Source organism: Somniosus microcephalus, chromosome 26 (genome assembly GCF_052327205.1).
Source record: "Somniosus microcephalus isolate GS21.2 chromosome 26, FLI_Smic_1.0, whole genome shotgun sequence".
NCBI classification, from domain to species: Eukaryota; Metazoa; Chordata; class Chondrichthyes; order Squaliformes; family Somniosidae; genus Somniosus; species Somniosus microcephalus.
In genome coordinates, this window is record NC_141012.1 from 265,091 (window position 1) to 286,575 (window position 21,485).

The 21,485-nt window shown below is 54.3% G+C and overlaps 1 protein-coding gene across 1 annotated transcript in view; it reads left to right on the forward strand.

Annotated features, from left to right (window-relative positions):
- The window catches only part of LOC147100180 (glutamate receptor ionotropic, kainate 4-like), a 336,084-nt gene that overhangs the window by 60,607 nt on the left and 253,992 nt on the right, over positions 1 to 21,485 (forward strand). The window contains exon 2 of the mRNA XM_085967594.1: positions 7,350 to 7,477. Within this exon, the coding sequence (XP_085823720.1) occupies positions 7,402 to 7,477 (76 nt within the window). The 5' untranslated portion in view covers positions 7,350 to 7,401. The remainder of the gene's footprint in view (positions 1 to 7,349; positions 7,478 to 21,485) is intronic.

A 21,485-nucleotide genomic window follows, 5' to 3' on the forward strand; every position in this document is an offset into this window, starting at 1 on the left:
CCCAACCTGCACTTACCTTGCGTGCCAGCCATTGAGCTGTAGGGCCCCGTGGAATTCTGATCCGGGGCCTGGTCCAACTGCCAGCGCGCAGTGCTTGTGTATCCCAGGGGCGCAGTTAGTTCGATGCGTCCCCTGGGATCATGTGGGCCATGGGCAGCCAATCGGAGCAGGGAATGCTCCACTCATAAGTCTTGACAGGAAGTGCTGTCAAGACTTATAGGCCTAAATATTCGGTGGCGCCCACGCTCGCCTGGGCGCCGGAATTCCCGCTGTGAACGGAGCCGCTTGCGCCACCCCGATATTCAGTTTGAGTGGCCCAAATGGAAGTGGGGCGCTGCTTGAGGCACCCCGCGTCCCTCTTGGGGCGCTGAAACTGAATATCTCAGCGCAACGTGCCGCAGCGCCACACGCTGTGGCACGGCGCACTGCGGTACTGTAGGCCTTCCTCCCCTTCTTAAAGAGGAGGGGCCTGCAGCAGCGTGATCGGTGATCGCGAGTGCCGGCAAAAGAGCCCGGCACCGAGGAGAAGTGCCGGGCTCTTGGGACAAAGCCGGCACAACACGGGGGTTGCTCAGGAGGCCGGGGACGGCGGCGTGAGGAGGTGCTGGCAGGCGGCCAGCAAAAAAAATGGCCGCCCCACACCTCCCCTTTAATTAGCGCCTCTACCGTCGCAGGTAGGCCCCCCTGAACCGGTCGCAGATTGCGACCAGCGTTACAGCGGGGGGCGCGACCCAATATCGCAATCGGGGCAGCAGCGGGGTGCTGCGCACACCGATGACGTCATCGGTGGCGGCGCGGCGCTACAGGCTAACACCGCCACTAGCGCCCCGCTAAATTTCACGGGAGGCATGGCCAGTGGCGCTAAAGCCACTGAGTGCCCTCTTTAGGCACTAACTGGTGGCGCAGCCCATCGAATTTCTTGGCCATAAATACTACGGCCCCAAAATAGTACGGCCCCAAAATAGCACTAAACCTTCAAATAAAAAAAATTTTTAAATCACATTTTTTAAATAAACTATAAATTACATTAAATAACTATTTTAAACAATAATTTAAATTTTTGAAAAAAATAATTTTATATTCTAATGGGGCTAAAAATAAACTTACCTTGCTTTAAAGTATTTAAAAATAATAAACCTGTGGAAAAAATGTTTTAATTTTAATTAATTCACCACTTACCTTGTAAAAAGCAGGCCTTATGCCTGCTTTTTAAATGTGTAAATTCTGCAGGCTTACCCTCCCGGGAAAACCTACAAAAAAAAACCTAAGTTTGATGCGCACGCGCAGCCTCCCCTGCGCACGTGTTCGGTCATTACTGCCAGCATAATGGGTACTTAACTCAAACTCACCACATTTTCCAAGGCTCACCAAGCATGCAGTGTATTCCTCAACCTCATATAAATACGGCTTTGCAGCAGAGAAGGCATGACTGTTCATAGCTGAGCTGCAACCTAGAATATTTAGTCTACAATGGGTACTCAATTCAACAAAAACAACTTGCATTTATATAGTGTCCTCAATGTAGTAAACATCCTTCACATCCTTCACTAGCGCTTCACAGGAGTGATTAATTTGGTGAAGAATGCTAGAAAGAGCAAGAAAAGCCTATGATGTCAGATGGACACAAGATGTATCATGAGATCTCACCAGTGCACCCACCATCAAAAGAATGTAATAAAAACAGAAAATGCTGGAAATACTCAGCAGGTCAGGCAGCATCTGTGGAGAGAGAAACAGAGTTAACATTTCAGGTCGATGACCCATTGTCAGTTCCAGTTTATTACAGATTTCCAGCATCCGCAGTATTTTGCTTTTGTATACAGGTTGAGCCTCCAAAATCTGGAATTTTCCGGAATCCGGACTCCGGGACAATTGGTGGCAGGGTCATCCAGAATCCGTAAAATGTTCCTGAATCCGGACACCCTGAGGGAGGCTTACCAAAAACCAGAAATATCACAACCTGGGCCCAGGCATTTCCGGACTCGGAATGTGTTTCTGATGTCCGAAGTCCAGGAATATCACAACCTGGGCTTGGGCGTTTCCGGACTTCGGACATCAGAAACACGTTCCGAAGTCCGGAAAAATACCAAAACTGGCTCAGCCTCGGTCCCGAGGTTGTCGGATTCGGGACGCTCAACCTGTACAAAGAATGTATTGGATTAGGCATCATTATCTGGGACTGACTGAAAAGCAGTGGCTTAGGAGTCTGTGACATAGCTGTACCATCAATGAAGTGGTACAGAGATGATCAGACACCATACGGCATTGTCACTGGCTGTCAAAGAATCTGTGGCCATCAAATTTTATGCATCAGTTCCTTCTAGGCTACTACCGATGATATCTGTAGTGTCAGCAAGTTTGCTCTCCACAGAAGGATTGAGGGTCTCACAGTTGCACTAATTGTCCCAACCAATCAGCAACAACAGCGTGATAGGGTAGCACAATTCTACAGGGCTAATGGTTTTCTGCGAGCACAGGAGGCCGTTGATTGCATCCATGTTGTCATTTGGCCACCTGTGCTTAATTCAATGCCCTATAAACCATAAAGTCCGTTATTCCATCAATGTACAGCTTATATGCGACCACCTTCACGGAGCATGTGGAGCATAAATGGCGGCATAAACCAGTTGGGCTGAATGGCCTGTTTCTGTGCTGTACACTTCATGTAGCTCTATGTAATAACTCAGGTGAATGCTTGTTTCCCTAGGAGCTCCTATGATGCCTTCATTTTAAGGAAACCATCACTACCACCATTATTTAAAGGGGAAGAAAAAGTGGAAGGATGGTTCCTGCAAGGCCAAAGTATCTTTTGCAGTCAGCGACAGGCGAGATGACATCACCCACCAGAATTGCTGCCAGTTCTGCCCCATTTGCTCCTGATGTACAATGTGCCTGCATGGTGCAGATGTACTCTGCTCAGCAGCATTACAATGGTAATATATGACAGAGCACTCGATTTCTCTTAGAAAAATGACAATAGGTGAATAGAAACATAGAAACATAGAAGATAGGAGCAGGAGTAGGCCATTCGGCCCCTCGAGCCTGCTCCGCCATTTAATGAGATCATGGCTGATCATCCAAATTCAGTACCCTGTCCCTGCTTTCTCCACATATCCCTTGATCCCTTTAGCCTTAAGACATATATCTAACTTCTTCTTGAATATATTTAATAAGTTAGGCTCAACTGCCTTCTGTGGTAGAGAATTCCACAGGTTCACCACTCTCTCGTGAATAAATTTCTCCTCATCTCTGTCCTAAATGGCTTACCCCTTATCCTTAGACTGTGACCCCTGGTTCTGGACTCCCCGACCATCGGGAACATCCTTCCTGCATCTAGTCTGTCTAGTCCTGTTAGAATTTTATAAGTTTCATTGAGTTAAATGTGGAAGAATGCACAGGGAGATAAACTGGGAAGATAGGTGGCAGATAGTGTTCAATGCAGAGAAATGTGAGGTAGTACATATTGGGGAAAAGAACAGTAAAAAGGTGTATACCATAAATGGGCCTAAGCTCTGGAATTCCCTCCCTAAACCTCTCCACCTCTCTACCTTTCCTTCCTCCTTTAAGATGCTCCTTAAAACCTACCTCTTTGATCAAGCTTTTGGTCATCTCCTTATGCGGCTCGGTGTCAAATTTTGTTTGACAATGCTCCTGTGAAGTGCCTTGCAACGTTTTACTAGGTTAAAGGTGCTATATAAATACAAGCTGTTGTTCCTACCGTACTGCTCAATCCTAATGATATGGTAGCCTCCTCTCGTGGTACAACGATAGGACTCCCTTGTGATCTGAGCGGTAGATCTGAGAGCAGAAATTAGATCAGGTGTTCCTGGCAGCCGCCTTAAACACGTGTGGGGCCTTTTACATATTTAAGGGAAATTGGTGTCCCGAGGACTGGAGCAGGAGCCGGGCTGCACTTCACCTGGTGTCATTGCTATGTTAAAGGTGCTATATAAATGCATGTTGTTGTTGTTTCACGTGGATTCCAATCTATCAGTCGGTGACTGAAAAACACTTTAGTGAAATGAGGCCTGATATGAATTGTTACACGACTTTATTTTACAAACAGCAAGTGAACATACAGAGTAAGAGCTGGGTATAAACCTTACTCTCTCCACTCAATTTTATTTGTCTCTTCAAAAAATGAGCAAAAAAATCACTCACCTTGTCCCTCTCCTGAGCGGCCTTTCTCTCTAGACAACTTCTAAATGTAGAGACTGATTTCTTGCATCTTAGCTTCCAGACCCAGGCCTGCCCCTTGCAATCTGCTGACGGACCATGTGGCAAAAATTCGGTTTTGCCCCATTTGTGGCGCCATTATTGGCGGCGCGCAAAGTTTAGCGCATGGCGCTAATTATCGCCTCCGACAGCAAACTTGGCTTTTACCGCCCCTGGAGGTGATTGCAGCGCTAAATCAGGCGCTTCACACCTGTCTTAAGGCGCAAACGCCGAGGAGCGAGGCGCTACCTCAGAGCGCTGGCGAAGCAAGGAAGGGCAAATCTAAATAAACCTGCAAAGTGCTGCTCAGTACTCAAAACTCCTTCACACAGCGTTGAATCTCTCCAAAAGTCTCTCTCTCTCTCAGAATGCGTGGTGCAAAAATGTCACTGACAAAAAAAGGCAGGAAGCGGTCGCCTTTAGATAACGCTCCCCTAGTCCCTTTCTGACAGCATAATGCTCCCCTCAACCTGTCGTTGCTAGCGGCAGGCGGTAAGGCAGGGGGCGCCACTCAATATCCAGTCCGGGGCGCTAACGGGGCGTTACGAACTCGACTGACGTCATAATCTGCCGCCGCAGGAGACCGTGGCGGGAGTGTTTAGCGCCGTCGTAAAATGTCTGGTTAATTTCGCGAGCAGCACAAACATCGCCGCGCCTGGCCTCTAGTTGCTTTGCGCCCCAATTGACGCCCTCTTAAGGCGCTAACGCAAGGCGCAAACAACTGAATTTTTCCCCTCATGTGTCGCTTTTTGAGAACACACCTGGAGTATTGTGTACAGTTTTGGTCTCCTTACCTAAGAAAGGATATACTTGCCATAGAGGGAGTGCAGCGAAGGCTCACCAGACTGATTCCTGGGATGGCAGGACTGTCGTATGAGGAGAGATTGGGTCGACTAGGCCTGTATTCCCTAGAGTTTAGAAGAATGAGAGGGGATCTGACTGAAACGTATAAAATTCTGACAGGGCTAGACAGACTGGATGCAGGGAGGATGTTTCCCCTGGCTGGGGGGTTCTAGAACAAGGGGTCACAGTCTCAGGATACAGGGTAGGACATTTAGGACTGAGATGAGGCGAAATTTCTTCACTCAGAGGGTGGTGAACCTGTGGAATTCTCTACCACAGAAGGTTGTGGAGGCCAAATCACTGAATATATTTGAGAAGGAGATAGATAGATTTCTAGACACAAAAGGCATCAAGGGGTATGGGGAGAGAGCAGGAATATGGTATTGAGATCGAGGGTCAGCCATGATCATATTGAATGGAGAGCAGGCTCGAAGGGCCGAATGGCCGACTCCTGCTCCTATGTTTCTCTGTTTCTATGTTTGCCTTTTCTCTCCCTGCATTCACAGGAAGTAAAAGGGTGGGGATGCTAACTGCTTCCCCATTCATGGATTCACCAATAGTCCTGTCAGCCAAATAGACTACTGTAGGAATTCGGGTTGACCTCAGCAGGTATTGAACGAATGCCTACTAAATAATCGAGTTCAACTTCAGGAGAATAATAAATAAGTTCTTTAATGCAGGAAGCAGACGGAATACAGCAGGTAAGTGAGATGGTTGCAGGAGAGCCGTAGAGTAGGTCTTTCCCCAGCGGAGACGCCACGAGGACTGAGTCCGCAGTCCTCTGGATAGCGTAATGACGTCATCACGCTCGGCTGTGTTTTCCCGCGCTTCAGGCATCACGTGACCGCGTCATGACGTCAGCGCGTTCGCCCGTGCTTGGGGCGGTCATGTGACCCGCGCCGATACGTCGACGCGTCTACCCGGCACTGAGGCTGGCCGTTGCGGCCGAAGTCGCGGGAGCGGGAGAGGCACCCAGCACTGAGGCTGGCTGTTGTGGCCGAAGTAGCGGGAGCGGGAGAGGCACCTGGCACTGTGGCTGGCCGTTGCGGCCGAAGTCGCGAGCGCGAGAGGCACCCAGCACTGAGGCTGGCCGTTGTGGCCGAAGTAGCGGGAGCGGGAGAGGCACCTGGCACTGTGGCTGGCCGTTGCGACCGTCGAGGGAGCGGATGGCCGAACTAGGCTGGCGGCCGACGCGTTTAGGTGCATGACGTGACGTCAGCGCGCTAGGGCACGTCTTAAAGGGGCAACGGCCCAAACAGGTAAGTTAAAGGGGCAACAGCCCAAACAGATAAGTAATATACATACAGTTAGGTTAAAGTGAATTATGTACATTATATATGTAAGGGACACCCGGTGGTACCGCCACACTACCCTCTTTCCCAAGAGTATATTCTCAGCTGCTACTACATTCTGGGCTCACATGAATAGATAATTGTAGGCCATCTGAGATTAAATAACGAATTACTTAATGTCTCCTGGTCATTGTGGAAAACAGTGAGGCTAGTTGTCTCATTAACACATCAACCCCAGCCTCATCTCAGTGGCTTCAGCCTGTGGCTTTTTAAACCGGTGTGAATTCACTTTGTTTTAACACACAACACTTAAACATAAGTCATTCCCAATTTTTTTCCATGAAAATAAATGATCAAAAATCCCAAAATGTGACATTGGCATAATGTTACTTATTGAGGCTTCCTATTGGCTCACTGGGCAGGTGCCCTCAATGTTATGGTATTTGCTGGAGGGCTCCAGATTTGTTGAGGTAAGTAATTATAGTAATCTGGGATGTAATGTTTAAGTTATCCACCAGATGGAGCCAAAGAGTAAGTGTTCCTATTCACCAGTATTTAAGGTAATGGGTCATGTAGTCAATGTCCTGGTACACCAGTTTATACGGTAATGTGGCATTGCATTATGGGTATGACTCAGAGGTGAATCTTCCATCTTGCAGTTAGAATTGTGTGTTTTGCTTGCAGCCTGTAAGAGATGTTTCTCTGCTACACCGAGTAATTAAACAGTTGGGTTTTCTTCCTTATATCACACTTCTCTCAGTTTCTGACCTTACCACTCGGATATCACAGTAATTAAGAATCATGTTGTGCTGTGTTGTGATGTCTCAAAAGTCGATTAGGTAAACTGACACCCACTCTCTAAGTTTGCTGGGGTAGCATAATAACTGCCAGCTCTACTGAAACCATGTCACACTAAAGTCTTCACTTTCAGGAGAAAGCGATACAGGAAGAAAATTGGAAAGATTGTTTTTTCAAAGCTTCATTTCTTCCTTGTACCAGGTGGCTGGGGTCAGCCAGAGCAAGTAACAATCTCCATGAGGAAGGACGGAAAATGCTGCATTTCTTGATATTGCTGGTGCTGTTGTCTTTAAGGAAAAGTTCTGAATTCCCACATTCCCTCCGGATGGGTAGGTATACTCTATTCCCTAAGAAAAGTTCTTGATTTGGAGGTTTATGAACAGAAAGTATTAATTTTGGAAGGTCTTACATGGAAAGTACTTCAATTGGCCCATAATTCCCCAGTGTTTATGGTTACTGGTATCTTTCAGTCATCATTTGTTACTCTGGAATTTGCTCCTCAAATTCAGTCAGGACCAGAGCTCCAATCATAACTCTGGGATGGGTGGAGGAGGGGGGCTAGAGAGGTGAGCTGGAAACTCACCCACTGCACCAGAAATGACACCCGGGCTATTTATTAAATCCTGCCGGCCGACTCCCGCTGTAAAATAGTAAGACTCAGCCAGCACATTGTAACTGGCGGGATTGGGTTCCGGGGACATGTTGTGCGGCTCTGGCTTTTGGGAAGGGCTGGACAAGGCTCTCGCCGTGAGGCCTGGATCAGCCCTCCTGCAATCCTGCACACCCGGACCCCAGGCACTCCTCCACCCTCCCACTCCTCCACTCCTCCCACTCTCCCACTCCTCCACTCCTCCACTCCTCCACTCTCCCACTCCTCCACTCCTCCACTCTCCCACTCCTCCACTCCTCCACTCCTCCACTCTCCCACTCCTCCACTCCCCCACTCCTCCACTCCTCCACTCTCCCACTCCTTCACTCTCCCACTCCTCCACCTCCCACTCCTCCACCCTCCCACTCCTCCACTCTCCCACTCCTCCACTCCTCCACTCCTCCACTCTCCCACTCCTCCACTCCCCCACTCCTCCACTCTCCCACTCCTCCACTCCTCCACTCCTCCACTCTCCCACTCCTCCACTCTCCCACTCCTCCACTCTCCCACTCCTCCACTCTCCCACTCCTCCACTCTCCCACTCCTCCACTCTCCCACTCTCCCACTCCTCCACTCTCCCACTCCTCCACTCCTCCACTCCTCCACTCTCCCACTCCTCCACCCTCCCACTCCTCCACTCTCCAACTCCTCCACTCTCCCACTCCTCCACTCTCCCACTCCTCCACTCTCCCACTCCTCCACTCCTTCACTCCTCCACTCTCCCACTCCTCCACTCTCCCACTCCTCCACTCTCCCACTCTCCCACTCCTCCACTCCTCCACTCTCCCTCTCCTCCACTCTCCCACTCCTCCGCTCTCCCACTCCTCCGCTCTCCCACTCCTCCGCTCTCCCACTCCTCCAATCTCCCACTCCTCCACTCTCCCACTCCTCCACTCTCCCTCTCCTCCACTCCTCCACTCCTCCACTCCTCCACTCTCCCACTCCTCCACTCTCCCACTCCTCCACTCTCCCACTCCTCCACTCCTCCACTCCTCCACTCCTCCACTCTCCCACTCCTCCACTCTCCCACTCCTCCACTCTCCCACTCTCCCACTCCTCCACTCTCCCACTCCTCCACTCCTCCACTCCTCCACTCTCCCACTCCTCCACTCTCCCACTCCTCCACTCTCCAACTCCTCCACTCTCCCACTCCTCCACTCTCCCACTCCTCCACTCTCCCACTCCTCCACTCCTTCACTCCTCCACTCTCCCACTCCTCCACTCTCCCACTCCTCCACTCTCCCACTCTCCCACTCCTCCACTCCTCCACTCTCCCTCTCCTCCACTCTCCCACTCCTCCGCTCTCCCACTCCTCCGCTCTCCCACTCCTCCGCTCTCCCACTCCTCCAATCTCCCACTCCTCCACTCTCCCACTCCTCCACTCTCCTCTCCTCCACTCCTCCACTCCTCCACTCCTCCACTCTCCCACTCCTCCACTCTCCCACTCCTCCACTCTCCCACTCCTCCACTCTCCCACTCCTCCACTCCTCCACTCCTCCACTCTCCCACTCCTCCACTCTTCCACTCCTCCACTCTCCCACTCCTCCACTCTCCCTCTCCTCCACTCTCCCACTCTCCCACTCTCCCACTCCTCCACTCCTCCACTCTCCCTCTCCTCCACTCTCCCTCTCCTCCACTCCTCCACTCCTCCACTCTCCCACTCTCCCACTCTCCCACTCCTCCACTCCTCCACTCTCCCTCTCCTCCACTCTCCCTCTCCTCCACTCTCCCTCTCCTCCACTCCTCCACTCCTCCACTCTCCCACTCCTCCGCTCTCCCACTCCTACACTCTCCCACTCCTCCACTCTCCCACTCCTCCACTCTCCCACTCCTCCACTCTCCCACTCCTCCACTCTCCCACTCCTCCACTCTCCCACTCCTCCACTCTCCCACTCCTCCACTCTCCCACTCCTCCACTCTCCCACTCCTCCACTCTCCCACTCCTCCACTCTCCCACTCCTCCACTCTCCCAATCCTCCAATCCTCCACTCTCCCTCTCCTCCACTCTCCCTCTCCTCCACTCTCCCACTTCACCACTCTCCCACTCTCCCACTCTCCCACTCCTCCACTCCTCCACTCTCCCTCTCCTCCACTCTCCCTCTCCTCCACTCTCCCTCTCCTCCACTCTCCCACTCCTCCACTCTCCCACTCCTCCACTCTCCCAATCCTCCTCTCCTCCGCTCTCCCTCTCCTCCACTCTCCCTCTCTTCCACTCTCCCACTCCTCCACTCCTCCACTCTCCCCCTCCTCCACTCTCCCTCTCTTCCACTCTCACACTCCTCCACTCCTCCACTGTCTCACTCCTCCACTCTCCCAGTCCTCCAATCCTCCACTGCTCCACTCCTCCAATCCTCCACTCTCCCACTCTCCGACACTCCCACACTCCTCCACTCCTCCACCCTCCCACTCCTCCACTCCTCCACTCCTCCACCCTCCCACTCCTCCACTCCTCCACTCCTCCACCCTCCCACTCCTCCCCTCTCCCACTCCTCCACTCTCCCACACCTCGACTCCTCCACTCTCCCACTCCTCCGCTCCTCCACTCCTCCACTCCTCCACTCCTCCACTCTCGCACTCCTCCACTCTCCCACTCCTCCACTCCTCCACTCTCCCACTCCCACACTCCTCCACTCCTCCACCCTCCCACTCCTCCACTCCTCCACTCCTCCACTCTCCCACACCTCCACTCCTCCACCCTCCACTCCTCCACCCTCCCACTTCTCCACCCTCCCACTCCTCCACTCCTCCACTCCTCCACTCTGCACTCCTCCACTCTCCCACTCCTCCACTCCTCCACTTCCCACTCCTCTACTCCTCCACTCTCCCACTCCTCCACTCTCCCACACCTCCACTCCTCCACTCTCCCACTCCTCCACTCCTCCACTCCTCCACTCCTCCACTCCTCCACTCTCACACTCTCCCACTCCTCCACTCCTCCACTCTCCCACTCCTACACTCCTCCACTCCTCCACTCCTCCACTCTCAACACTCTCCCACTTCTCCACTCCTCCACTCCTTCACTCCTCCACTCCTCCACTCCTCCATTTCCCACTCCTCCACTCTCCTACTTCTCCACACCTCCACTCCTCCACTCCTCCACTCCTCCACTCCTCCACCCTCCCACTCCTCCACTCTCCCACCCACCCAACTCCTCCACTCTCCCACTCCTCCACTCTCCCACTCCTCCACCCTCCACTCTCCCACTCCTACACTCCTCCACTCCTCCACTCCCCCACACCTCCACTCCTCCACTCTCCCACTCCTCCACTCTCCCACTCCTCCACTCCTCCACTCCTCCACTCTCACACTCTCCCACTCCTCCACTCCTCCACTCTCCCACTCCTCCACTCCTCCACTCTCCCACTCCTCCACTCTCCCACTCCTCCACTCCTCCACTCTCCCACTCCTCCACTCCTTCACTCCTCCACTCTCACACTCTCCCACTCCTCCACTCCTCCACTCTCCCACTCCTCCACTCCTCCACTCTCCCACTGCTCCACTCCTCCACTCCTCCACTCTCACACTCTCCCACTCCTCCACTCCTCCACTCTCCCACTCCTCCACTCCTCCACTCTCCCACTCCTCCACTCCTCCACTCTCCCACTCCTCCACTCCTCCACTCCTCCACTCTCACACTCTCCCACTCCTCCACTCCTCCACTCTCCCACTGCTCCACTCCTCCACTCCTCCACTCTCACACTCTCCCACTCCTCCACTCCTCCACTCTCCCACTCCTCCACTCCTCCACTCTCCCACTCCTCCACTCCTCCACTCTCCCACTCCTCCACTCCTCCACTCCTCCACTCTCACACTCTCCCACTCCTCCACTCCTCCACTCTCCCACTCCTCCACTCCTCCACTCTCCCACTCCTCCACACCTCCACTCCTCCACTCCTCCACTCTCCCACTCCTCCACTCACCCACTCCTCCACTCTCCCACTTCTCCACTCCTCCACTCTCCCACTCCTCCACTCCTCCGCTCTCACACTCCTCCACTCTCCCACACCTCCACTCCTCCACTCCTTCACTCCTTCACTTCTCCACTCCTCCACTCTCCCACTCCTCCACTCCTCCACTCTCACACTCCTCCACTCCTCCGCTCTCACACTCCTCCACTCTCCCACACATCCACTCCTCCACTCCTTCACTCCTTCACTTCTCCACTCCTCCACTCTCCCACTCCTCCACTCCTCCACTCTCACACTCCTCCACTCTCCCACTCCTCCACTCCTCCACTCCTTCACTCCTTCACTTCTCCACTCCTCCACTCTCCTACTCCTCCACTCCTCCACTCTCATAATCCTCCACTCTCCCACTCCTCCACTTCTTCACTCCTCCACTCTCCCACTCCTCCACTCCTCCACTCTCATAATCCTCCACTCACCCACTTCTCCACTCCTCCACTCCTCCACGCTCATAATCCTCCACTCTCCCACTCCTCCACTTCTTCACTCCTCCACTCTCCCACTCCTCCACTCTCACACTCCTCCACTCTCCCACTCCTCCACTCCTCCACTCACCCACTTCTCCACTTCTCCACTCCTCCACTCCTCCACTCCTCCAATCTCCCACTTTCCCACTCTCCCACTCCTCCACTCTCCCACTCCTACACTCGTCCACTCCTTCACTCTCACACTCCTCCACTCTCCCACTCCTCCACTCCTCCACTTCTCCACTCCTCCACTCCTCCACTCTCCCGCTCCTCCACTCCTCCAATCTCCCACTTCTCCACTCCTCCACTCCTCCACTCCTCCAATCTCCCACTTTCCCACTCTCCCACTCCTCCACTCTCCCACTCCTACACTCGTCCACTCCTCCACTCTCACACTCCTCCACTCTCACACTCCTCCACTCTCCCACTCCTCCACTCTCCCACTCCTCCACTCCTCCACTCCACCACTCCTCCACTCTCCCACTTCTCCACTCCTCCACTCTCCTACTCCTCCACTCCTCCACTCTCATAATCATCCACTCTCCCACTCCTCCACTTCTTCACTCCTCCACTCCTCCACTCTCCCACTCCTCCACTCTCACACTCCTCCACTCTCCCACTCCTCCACTCCTCCACTCACCCACTTCTCCACTCCTCCACTCCTCCACTCCTCTACTCCACCACTCCTCCACTCTCCCACTTTCCCACTCTCCCACTCCTCCACTCCCCCACTCCTACACTCCTCCACTCCTTCACTCTCACACTCCTCCACTCTCCCACTCCTCCACTCCTCCACTCTCCCACTCCTCCACTCCTCCACTCCTCCACTCTCCCACTCCTCCACTCTCCCACTCCGCCACTCTCACACTCCTCCACTCTCACACTCCTCCACTCTCACACTCCTCCACTCTCACACTCCTCCACTCTCCCACTCCTCCACTCTCCCACTCCTACACTCTCACACTCCTCCACTCCTCCACTATCCCACTCCTCCACTCTCCCACTCCTCCACTCCTCCACTCTCCCACTTCTCCACTCCTCCACTCCTCCACTCCCCCACTCCTCCACTCTCCCACTTCTGCACTCCTCCACTCCTCCACTCCTCCACTCCTCTACACTCCCACGCTCCTCCACTCCTCCACTCCTCCAATCTCCCACTTTCCCAATCTCCCACTCCTCCCCTCTCCCCTTCCTCCACTCCTCCACTCTCCCACTCCTCCACTCTCACACTCCTCCACTCTTCCACTCCTCCAATCTCCCACTCCTCCACGCTCCCACACCTCCACTCCTCCACTCCCACACTCTCCCACTCTCCCACTCCTCCACTCCTCCACGCTCCCACACCTCCACTCCTCCACTCCACACCTCGACTCCTCGACTCCTCCACTCCTCCACTCTCCCACTCCTCCACTCCTCCACTCCTCCACTCTCACACTCTCCCACTCCTCCACTCCTCCACTCCTCCACTCCTTCACTCCTTCACTCCTCCACTCCTCCACTCTCCTACTCCTCCACTCCTCCACTCTCACACTCCTCCACTCTCCCAATCCTCCACTCCTCCATTCTCCCACTCCTCCACTCTCCCACTCCTCCACTCCTCCACTCTCCCACTCCTCCACTCCTCCACTCCTCCACTCTCACACTCTCCCACTCCTCCACTCCTCCATTCTCCCACTCCTCCACTCTCCCACTCCTCCACTCCTCCACTCTCCCACTCCTCCACTCCTCCACTCCTCCACTCTCACACTCTCCCACTCCTCCACTCCTCCACTCTCCCACTCCTCCACTCCTCCACTCTCCCACTCCTCCACACCTCCACTCCTCCACTCCTCCACTCCTCCACTCTCCCACTCCTCCACTCTCCCACTCCTCCACTCTCCCACTTCTCCACTCCTCCACTCTCCCACTCCTCCACTCCTCCGCTCTCACACTCCTCCACTCTCCCACACCTCCACTCCTCCACTCCTTCACTCCTTCACTTCTCCACTCCTCCACTCTCCCACTCCTCCACTCCTCCACTCTCACACTCCTCCACTCCTCCGCTCTCACACTCCTCCACTCTCCCACACATCCACTCCTCCACTCCTTCACTCCTTCACTTCTCCACTCCTCCACTCTCCCACTCCTCCACTCCTCCACTCTCACACTCCTCCACTCTCCCACTCCTCCACTCCTCCACTCCTTCACTCCTTCACTTCTCCACTCCTCCACTCTCCTACTCCTCCACTCCTCCACTCTCATAATCCTCCACTCTCCCACTCCTCCACTTCTTCACTCCTCCACTCTCCCACTCCTCCACTCCTCCACTCACCCACTTCTCCACTCCTCCACTCCTCCACGCTCATAATCCTCCACTCTCCCACTCCTCCACTTCTTCACTCCTCCACTCTCCCACTCCTCCACTCTCACACTCCTCCACTCTCCCACTCCTCCACTCCTCCACTCACCCACTTCTCCACTTCTCCACTCCTCCACTCCTCCACTCCTCCAATCTCCCACTTTCCCACTCTCCCACTCCTCCACTCTCCCACTCCTACACTCGTCCACTCCTTCACTCTCACACTCCTCCACTCTCCCACTCCTCCACTCCTCCACTTCTCCACTCCTCCACTCCTCCACTCTCCCACTCCTCCACTCCTCCAATCTCCCACTTCTCCACTCCTCCACTCCTCCACTCCTCCAATCTCCCACTTTCCCACTCTCCCACTCCTCCACTCTCCCACTCCTACACTCGTCCACTCCTCCACTCTCACACTCCTCCACTCTCACACTCCTCCACTCTCCCACTCCTCCACTCTCCCACTCCTCCACTCCTCCACTCCACCACTCCTCCACTCTCCCACTTCTCCACTCCTCCACTCTCCTACTCCTCCACTCCTCCACTCTCATAATCATCCACTCTCCCACTCCTCCACTTCTTCACTCCTCCACTCCTCCACTCTCCCACTCCTCCACTCTCACACTCCTCCACTCTCCCACTCCTCCACTCCTCCACTCACCCACTTCTCCACTCCTCCACTCCTCCACTCCTCCACTCCTCTACTCCACCACTCCTCCACTCTCCCACTTTCCCACTCTCCCACTCCTACACTCCTCCACTCCTTCACTCTCACACTCCTCCACTCTCCCACTCCTCCACTCCTCCACTCTCCCACTCCTCCACTCCTCCACTCCTCCACTCTCCCACTCCTCCACTCTCCCACTCCGCCACTCTCACACTCCTCCACTCTCACACTCCTCCACTCTCACACTCCTCCACTCTCCCACTCCTCCACTCTCCCACTCCTACACTCTCACACTCCTCCACTCCTCCACTTTCCCACTCCTCCACTCTCCCACTCCTCCACTCCTCCACTCTCCCACTTCTCCACTCCTCCACTCCTCCACTCCCCCACTCCTCCTCTCTCCCACTTCTGCACTCCTCCACTCCTCCACTCCTCCACTCCTCTACACTCCCACGCTCCTCCACTCCTCCACTCCTCCAATCTCCCACTTTCCCAATCTCCCACTCCTCCCCTCTCCCCTTCCTCCACTCCTCCACTCTCCCACTCCTCCACTCTCACACTCCTCCACTCTTCCACTCCTCCAATCTCCCACTCCTCCACGCTCCCACACCTCCACTCCTCCACTCCCACACTCTCCCACTCTCCCACTCCTCCACTCCTCCACGCTCCCACACCTCCACTCCTCCACTCCACACCTCCACTCCTCGACTCCTCCACTCCTCCACTCTCCCACTCCTCCACTCCTCCACTCCTCCACTCTCACACTCTCCCACTCCTCCACTCCTCCACTCCTCCACTCCTTCACTCCTTCACTCCTCCACTCCTCCACTCTCCTACTCCTCCACTCCTCCACTCTCACACTCCTCCACTCTCCCAATCCTCCACTCCTCCATTCTCCCACTCCTCCACTCTCCCACTCCTCCACTCCTCCACTCCTCCACTCTCCGCCACTCTCCCACTCCTCCGCTCCTCCACTCTCCCACTTCTCCACTCTCCCACTCTCCCACTCCTCCACTCCTCCACTCCACTCCTCCACTCCCCCACTCCCCCACTCCTCCACTCCTCCACTCTCCCACTGCTACACTCCTACACTCCTCCACTCTCCCACTCCCCCAGTCCTCCACTCTCAATTCAATTCAATTCAATTCAAATCGCTTTATTGGCTTGACAAGTTACATCTTATGTTGCCAAAGCATCGGAAAACATTCATGTTTGTTCACAAAAATACAGATCTATCCATACAGTGTATAAACAGATATATCCCTGAGTGTATAAATATACTTTCATATAATGTATATATACTCTTTTCTTATATTTAGAGGTTGTCCCTCTGTTTATGGCAAGCTGTAACATAGAGTGCCGCTAGTGTTACGCAATTTCTCTCTTCCCCTAGTAGTTATGGGAGTTTTTGGTCGTCGTTCAAATTTCTGAATTCTTGGCATATTTTTGTGAATTTTGGGTAGAAATTCTCCCTTATGCCCTGATATTTTCTACAAGCTGTGAGGAAGTGCATCTCTGTCTCCACCACTCCCTGACTGCAGTGAGAGCATATCCTGTCCTCTCTTGGTAGCCGGGTTTGCCTGTGTCTACCTTTTTCGATGGCCAGGCTATGTTCACTAAGTCTGTACATTGTCAAGGTTTTTCTCAGTTTGCTATCCTTTACTATGGTCAGGTAATCACCTATGTTGTACTGTCTGTTTAGGGCCAAGTAGCAATTGAGTTTGCTTTGGGTTTTTGTTGTTTCTGCCCAATATGACAGATATTTTTCCTTTTGCTTAGCGACGATTGTGTTGGGTCGAATTCTTTGTGTTACACTGTCACTGTCCTGGGGCTGGTTATTGTTAGTAGTGTTATTAGTTACTTCACTGAGTCCCAGGACTAGTTGACTGAGGGTATTCTTCTTTATGGTCCTCTCTTGGCATTTCAGGGCTTCGTAATGGTAGCATTGGGGGTTGCTCATTTCTAGGTGTTTCCAAAATTTGGTGGCTCTTTTTTGGATAGTGATTATTAGTGGATATTGGCCTAGTTCTGCCCTGCATGCATTGTTTACGGTTTTCCTTTGAGTCCGGAGGATACTTTTACAGAATTCTGCATGTAGGATCTCAATTGGGTGTTTGTCCCATTTTGCAAATTCTTGTTGTGTTAGCGGTCCCCACACCTCACTGCCATAGAGTGCAATTGGTTCAACGACTGATTTGAAAATTTTGAGCCAAATGCTAATTGGGATTTCTATTTGGATTGATTTTTTAATGGCATAGCCCTTCTTGTTTTCTCTTTCAGTTCATTCACAGCCAGTTTGAAATTTCCCGTAGAACTGGATTTGAAGCCCAAGTATGTGTAGTTAGTGGTTTGTTCAATTTTGGTTGTTCCTAGTGTGAAATTTATTTTGGGTCCCTGATGTCTGGATCTTTGCTGGAACACAAGGACTTTGGTTTTTTTTGGGATTTATTGTCAGGGCCCAAGTCTGGCAGTACGAATCCAGCAGACCTAGGTTCTGCTGTAGACCCTCCATAGTTGGTGACAGCAGAACCAGGTCGTCTGCAGAGAGGAGGAATTTAACCTTGGATTCATATAGGGTGAGGCCGGGTGCTGTAGATTGTTCAAGTAGTTTTGCCAATTCATTTATGTAAATATTAAAGAGTGTCGGTGAGATTGGCGAGCCCTGCGTCACCCCCCGTCCCTGTGGGAAGTATTTTGTTTGTTTGTCTCCAATTTTAACTGCACATTTGTTGTTTGTATACATTGATTTAATTACATCATATGTTTTTCCTCCTACCCCGCTTTCGATACTCTCCCACTCCTACACTCTCCTCCGACTCTCCACTCTACACTCCTCACTCCTCCACTCCTCCACACTCCCACACTCCCACATTTCTCCACTCCTCTCACTCCTCCACTCCTCCATTCCTCCACTCTCCCACTCCTCCACTCTCCCACTCCTACACTCTCCACTCCTCCACACTCCCACACTCCCACATTCTCCACTCCTCCATTCCTCCACTCTCCCACTCCTCCACTCCTTCATTCCTCCACTCTCCCACTCCTCCACTCTCCCACTCCTCCACTCCTCCATTCCTCCACTCTCCCACACCTCCACTCTCCCACCCCTCCACTCCTCCACTCCTCCACTCTCCCACCCCTCCACTCTCCCACTTCTCCACTCTCCCACTCACCCACTCTCCACTCCTCCATCCGCCACTCTCCACTCTCCCATACCTCCACTCTCCCACTACTTCACTCCTCCACTCCTCCAATCTCCCCACTCCTCCACTCTCCCACTCCTCCACTCCTCCACTCCTCCACTCCTCCCACTCCTCTCACTCCTCACTCACACACTCTCCCACTCTCCCACTCCCACTCTCCCCACTCCTCCACTCCTCCACTCTCCACTCCTCCACTCTCCCACTCCTCCACTCCTCCACTCCTCCACTCCTCCACTCCTCCACTCACACACTCTCCCACTCTCCCACTCCTCCACTCTCCCACTCCTCCACTCCTCCACTCTCCCACTCTTCCACACTCCCCCTTCTCCACTCTTCCACTCCTTCACTTCTCCACTCCTCCACTCTCCTACTCCTCCACTCCTCCACTCTCACACTCCTCCACTCTCCCACTCCTCCACTCCTCCACTCTTCCACTCCTCCACTCTCCCCTTCCTCCACTCCTCCACTCCTCCACTCCTTCACTTATCCACTCCTCCACTCTCCAACTCCTCCACTCCCCCACTCTCACACTCCTCCACTCTCCCACTCCTCCACTCCTCCACTCCTCCACTCCTCCACTCTCACACTCCTCCACTCTCCACTCCGCCACTCCTCCACTCCTCCACTCCTCCACTCTCACACTCCCCACTCTCCCACTTCTCCACTCTCCCACTCCTCCACTCCCCCACTCCTCCACTCCTCCACTCTCCCACTCTCCCACTCTTCCACTCCTCCACTCCCCCACTCTCCCACTCCTCCACTCTCCCACTCTCCCACTCTCCCACTCTCCCACTCACTCCTCCACTCTCCACTCCCCACTCCTCCACTCTTCCACTCCTCACTCTGCCACTCCTCCACCCTCACACTCCTCCACTCTCCCACTCCTCCACACCTCCACTCCTCCACTCCTCCACTCCTCCACTCTTCCACTCACACACTCTCCCACTCTCTCCCACTCCTCCACTCTCCCACTCCTCCACTCTCCCCTTCCTCCACTCCTCCACTCCTCCACTCCTTCACTTCTCCACTCCTCCACTCTCCTACTCCTCCACTCCTCCACTCTCACACTCCTCCACTCTCCCCTTCCTCCACTCCTCCACTCCGCCACTCATTCACTTCTCCACTCCTCCACTCTCCTACTCTTCCACTCCTCCACTCTCCCACTCCTCCACTCCTCCACTCCTCCACTCTCACACTCCTCCACTCTCCCACTTCTCCACTCCTCCACTCCCTCCACTCCCCCAAACCTCCACTCCTCCACACTCCCACTCTCCTACTCCTCCACTCCCCCACTCCTCCACTCCTCCACTCTTCCACATCTCCACTCTCCCACTCCTCCACTCTCACACTCCTCCACTCTCCCACTCTCCCACTCCTCCACTCCTCCACTCCTCCACTCTCCGCCACTCTCCCACTCCTCCACTCCTCCACTCTCCACTCCTACACTCCTCCACTCCTCCACTCCTCCACTCTCACACTCCTCCATTCATCCACTCCCCCACTCTCCCTCTCTGACACTCCTCCACTCTCCTACTCCTGCACTCCTCCACTCTCCCACTCTCCCACTTCTCCACTCCTCCACTCCTCCACTCTCCACACCTCCACTCCTCTCCACTCCTCCACTCTCCCCTTCCTCCACTCCTCCACTCCTCCACTCCTCCACTCTCCACCTCCTTCCTCCACTCCTCCATTCCTCCACTCTCCCACTCCTCCACTCCTCCACTCTCACACTCTCCCACTCCTCCACTCTCCAACTCTCCCACTTCTCCACTCCTCCACTCCTCCTCTCTACCAATCCTCCACTCCTCCACTCCCCCACTCCTCCACTCCTCCACTCTCCCACACCTCCACTCCTCCACTCCTCCTCTCTCCCAATCCTCCACTCCTCCACTCCCCCACTCCTCCACTCCTCCACTCTCCCACTCCTGCACTCCCCCACTCCTTCACTCTTCCACTCCTCCTCTCTCCCAATCCTCCACTCCTCCACTCCCCCACTCCTCCACTCACCCACTCCTCCACTCCCCCACTCCTTCACTCTTCACTCCTCCTCTCTCACACTCCCCCACTCCTACACTCCCCCACTCCTCCACTCCTCCTCTCTCCCACTCCTCCATTCCTCCACTCCTCCACTCCTTCAATTCTCCACTCCTCCACTCTCCCACACCTCCACTCCTCCACTCCTCCACTCCTCCACTCCCCACGCCTCCACTCTCCCACTCCTCCACTCTCCCACTCCTCCACTCTCACACTCTCCACTCTCACACTCCCCCACTCTCCACTCTCCCACTCCTCCACTCTCCCACTCCTCCACTCTCCACTCCTCCACTCTCCCACTCTCACTCTCACACTCCCCCACTCCTCCACTCTCCACTCCCTCCACTCCTCCACTCTCCCACTACCTCCACTCTCCACTCCTCACTCTCCACTCCTCCAACTCCACTCCTCCACTCTCGCACTCCTCACTCCTCCACTCTCCACTCCTCCACTCTCCACTCCTCCACTCCTCCACTACTCCACTCCTCCACTCTCCCACTCCTTCACTCCTCCACTCCTCCAATCTCCCACTCCTCCACTCTCCCACTCCTCACTCCCACTCCTCCACTACTCCACTCCTCCCACTCCTCCATCCTCCACTCTCCCACTCCTCCAATCTCCCACTCCTCCACTCTCCACTCCTCCACTACTCACTCCTCCACATCCTCCACTCCTCCACACTCCTCCACTCCTCCACTCCTCCACTCCTCCAATCCTCCACTCCTCCACTCCTCTCACTCCTCACCACTCCTCCATTCCTCCACTCTCCTACACTCCTCCACTCCTCCACTCTCTCCACTCCTCCACTCCTCCACTCTCCCACCTCTCCACTCCTCCACTCTCCCCACTCCTCCACTCTCCCACTCCTCCACTCTCACACTCCTCCACTCTCCCACTCCTCACTCCTCCCACTCCTCCACTCCTCCACTCCTCCACTCTCCCACTCCTCCACTCTCCCACTCCTCCACTCCACTCTCCTCTCCACTCTCCACTCACTCCCACTCTCCCACTCCT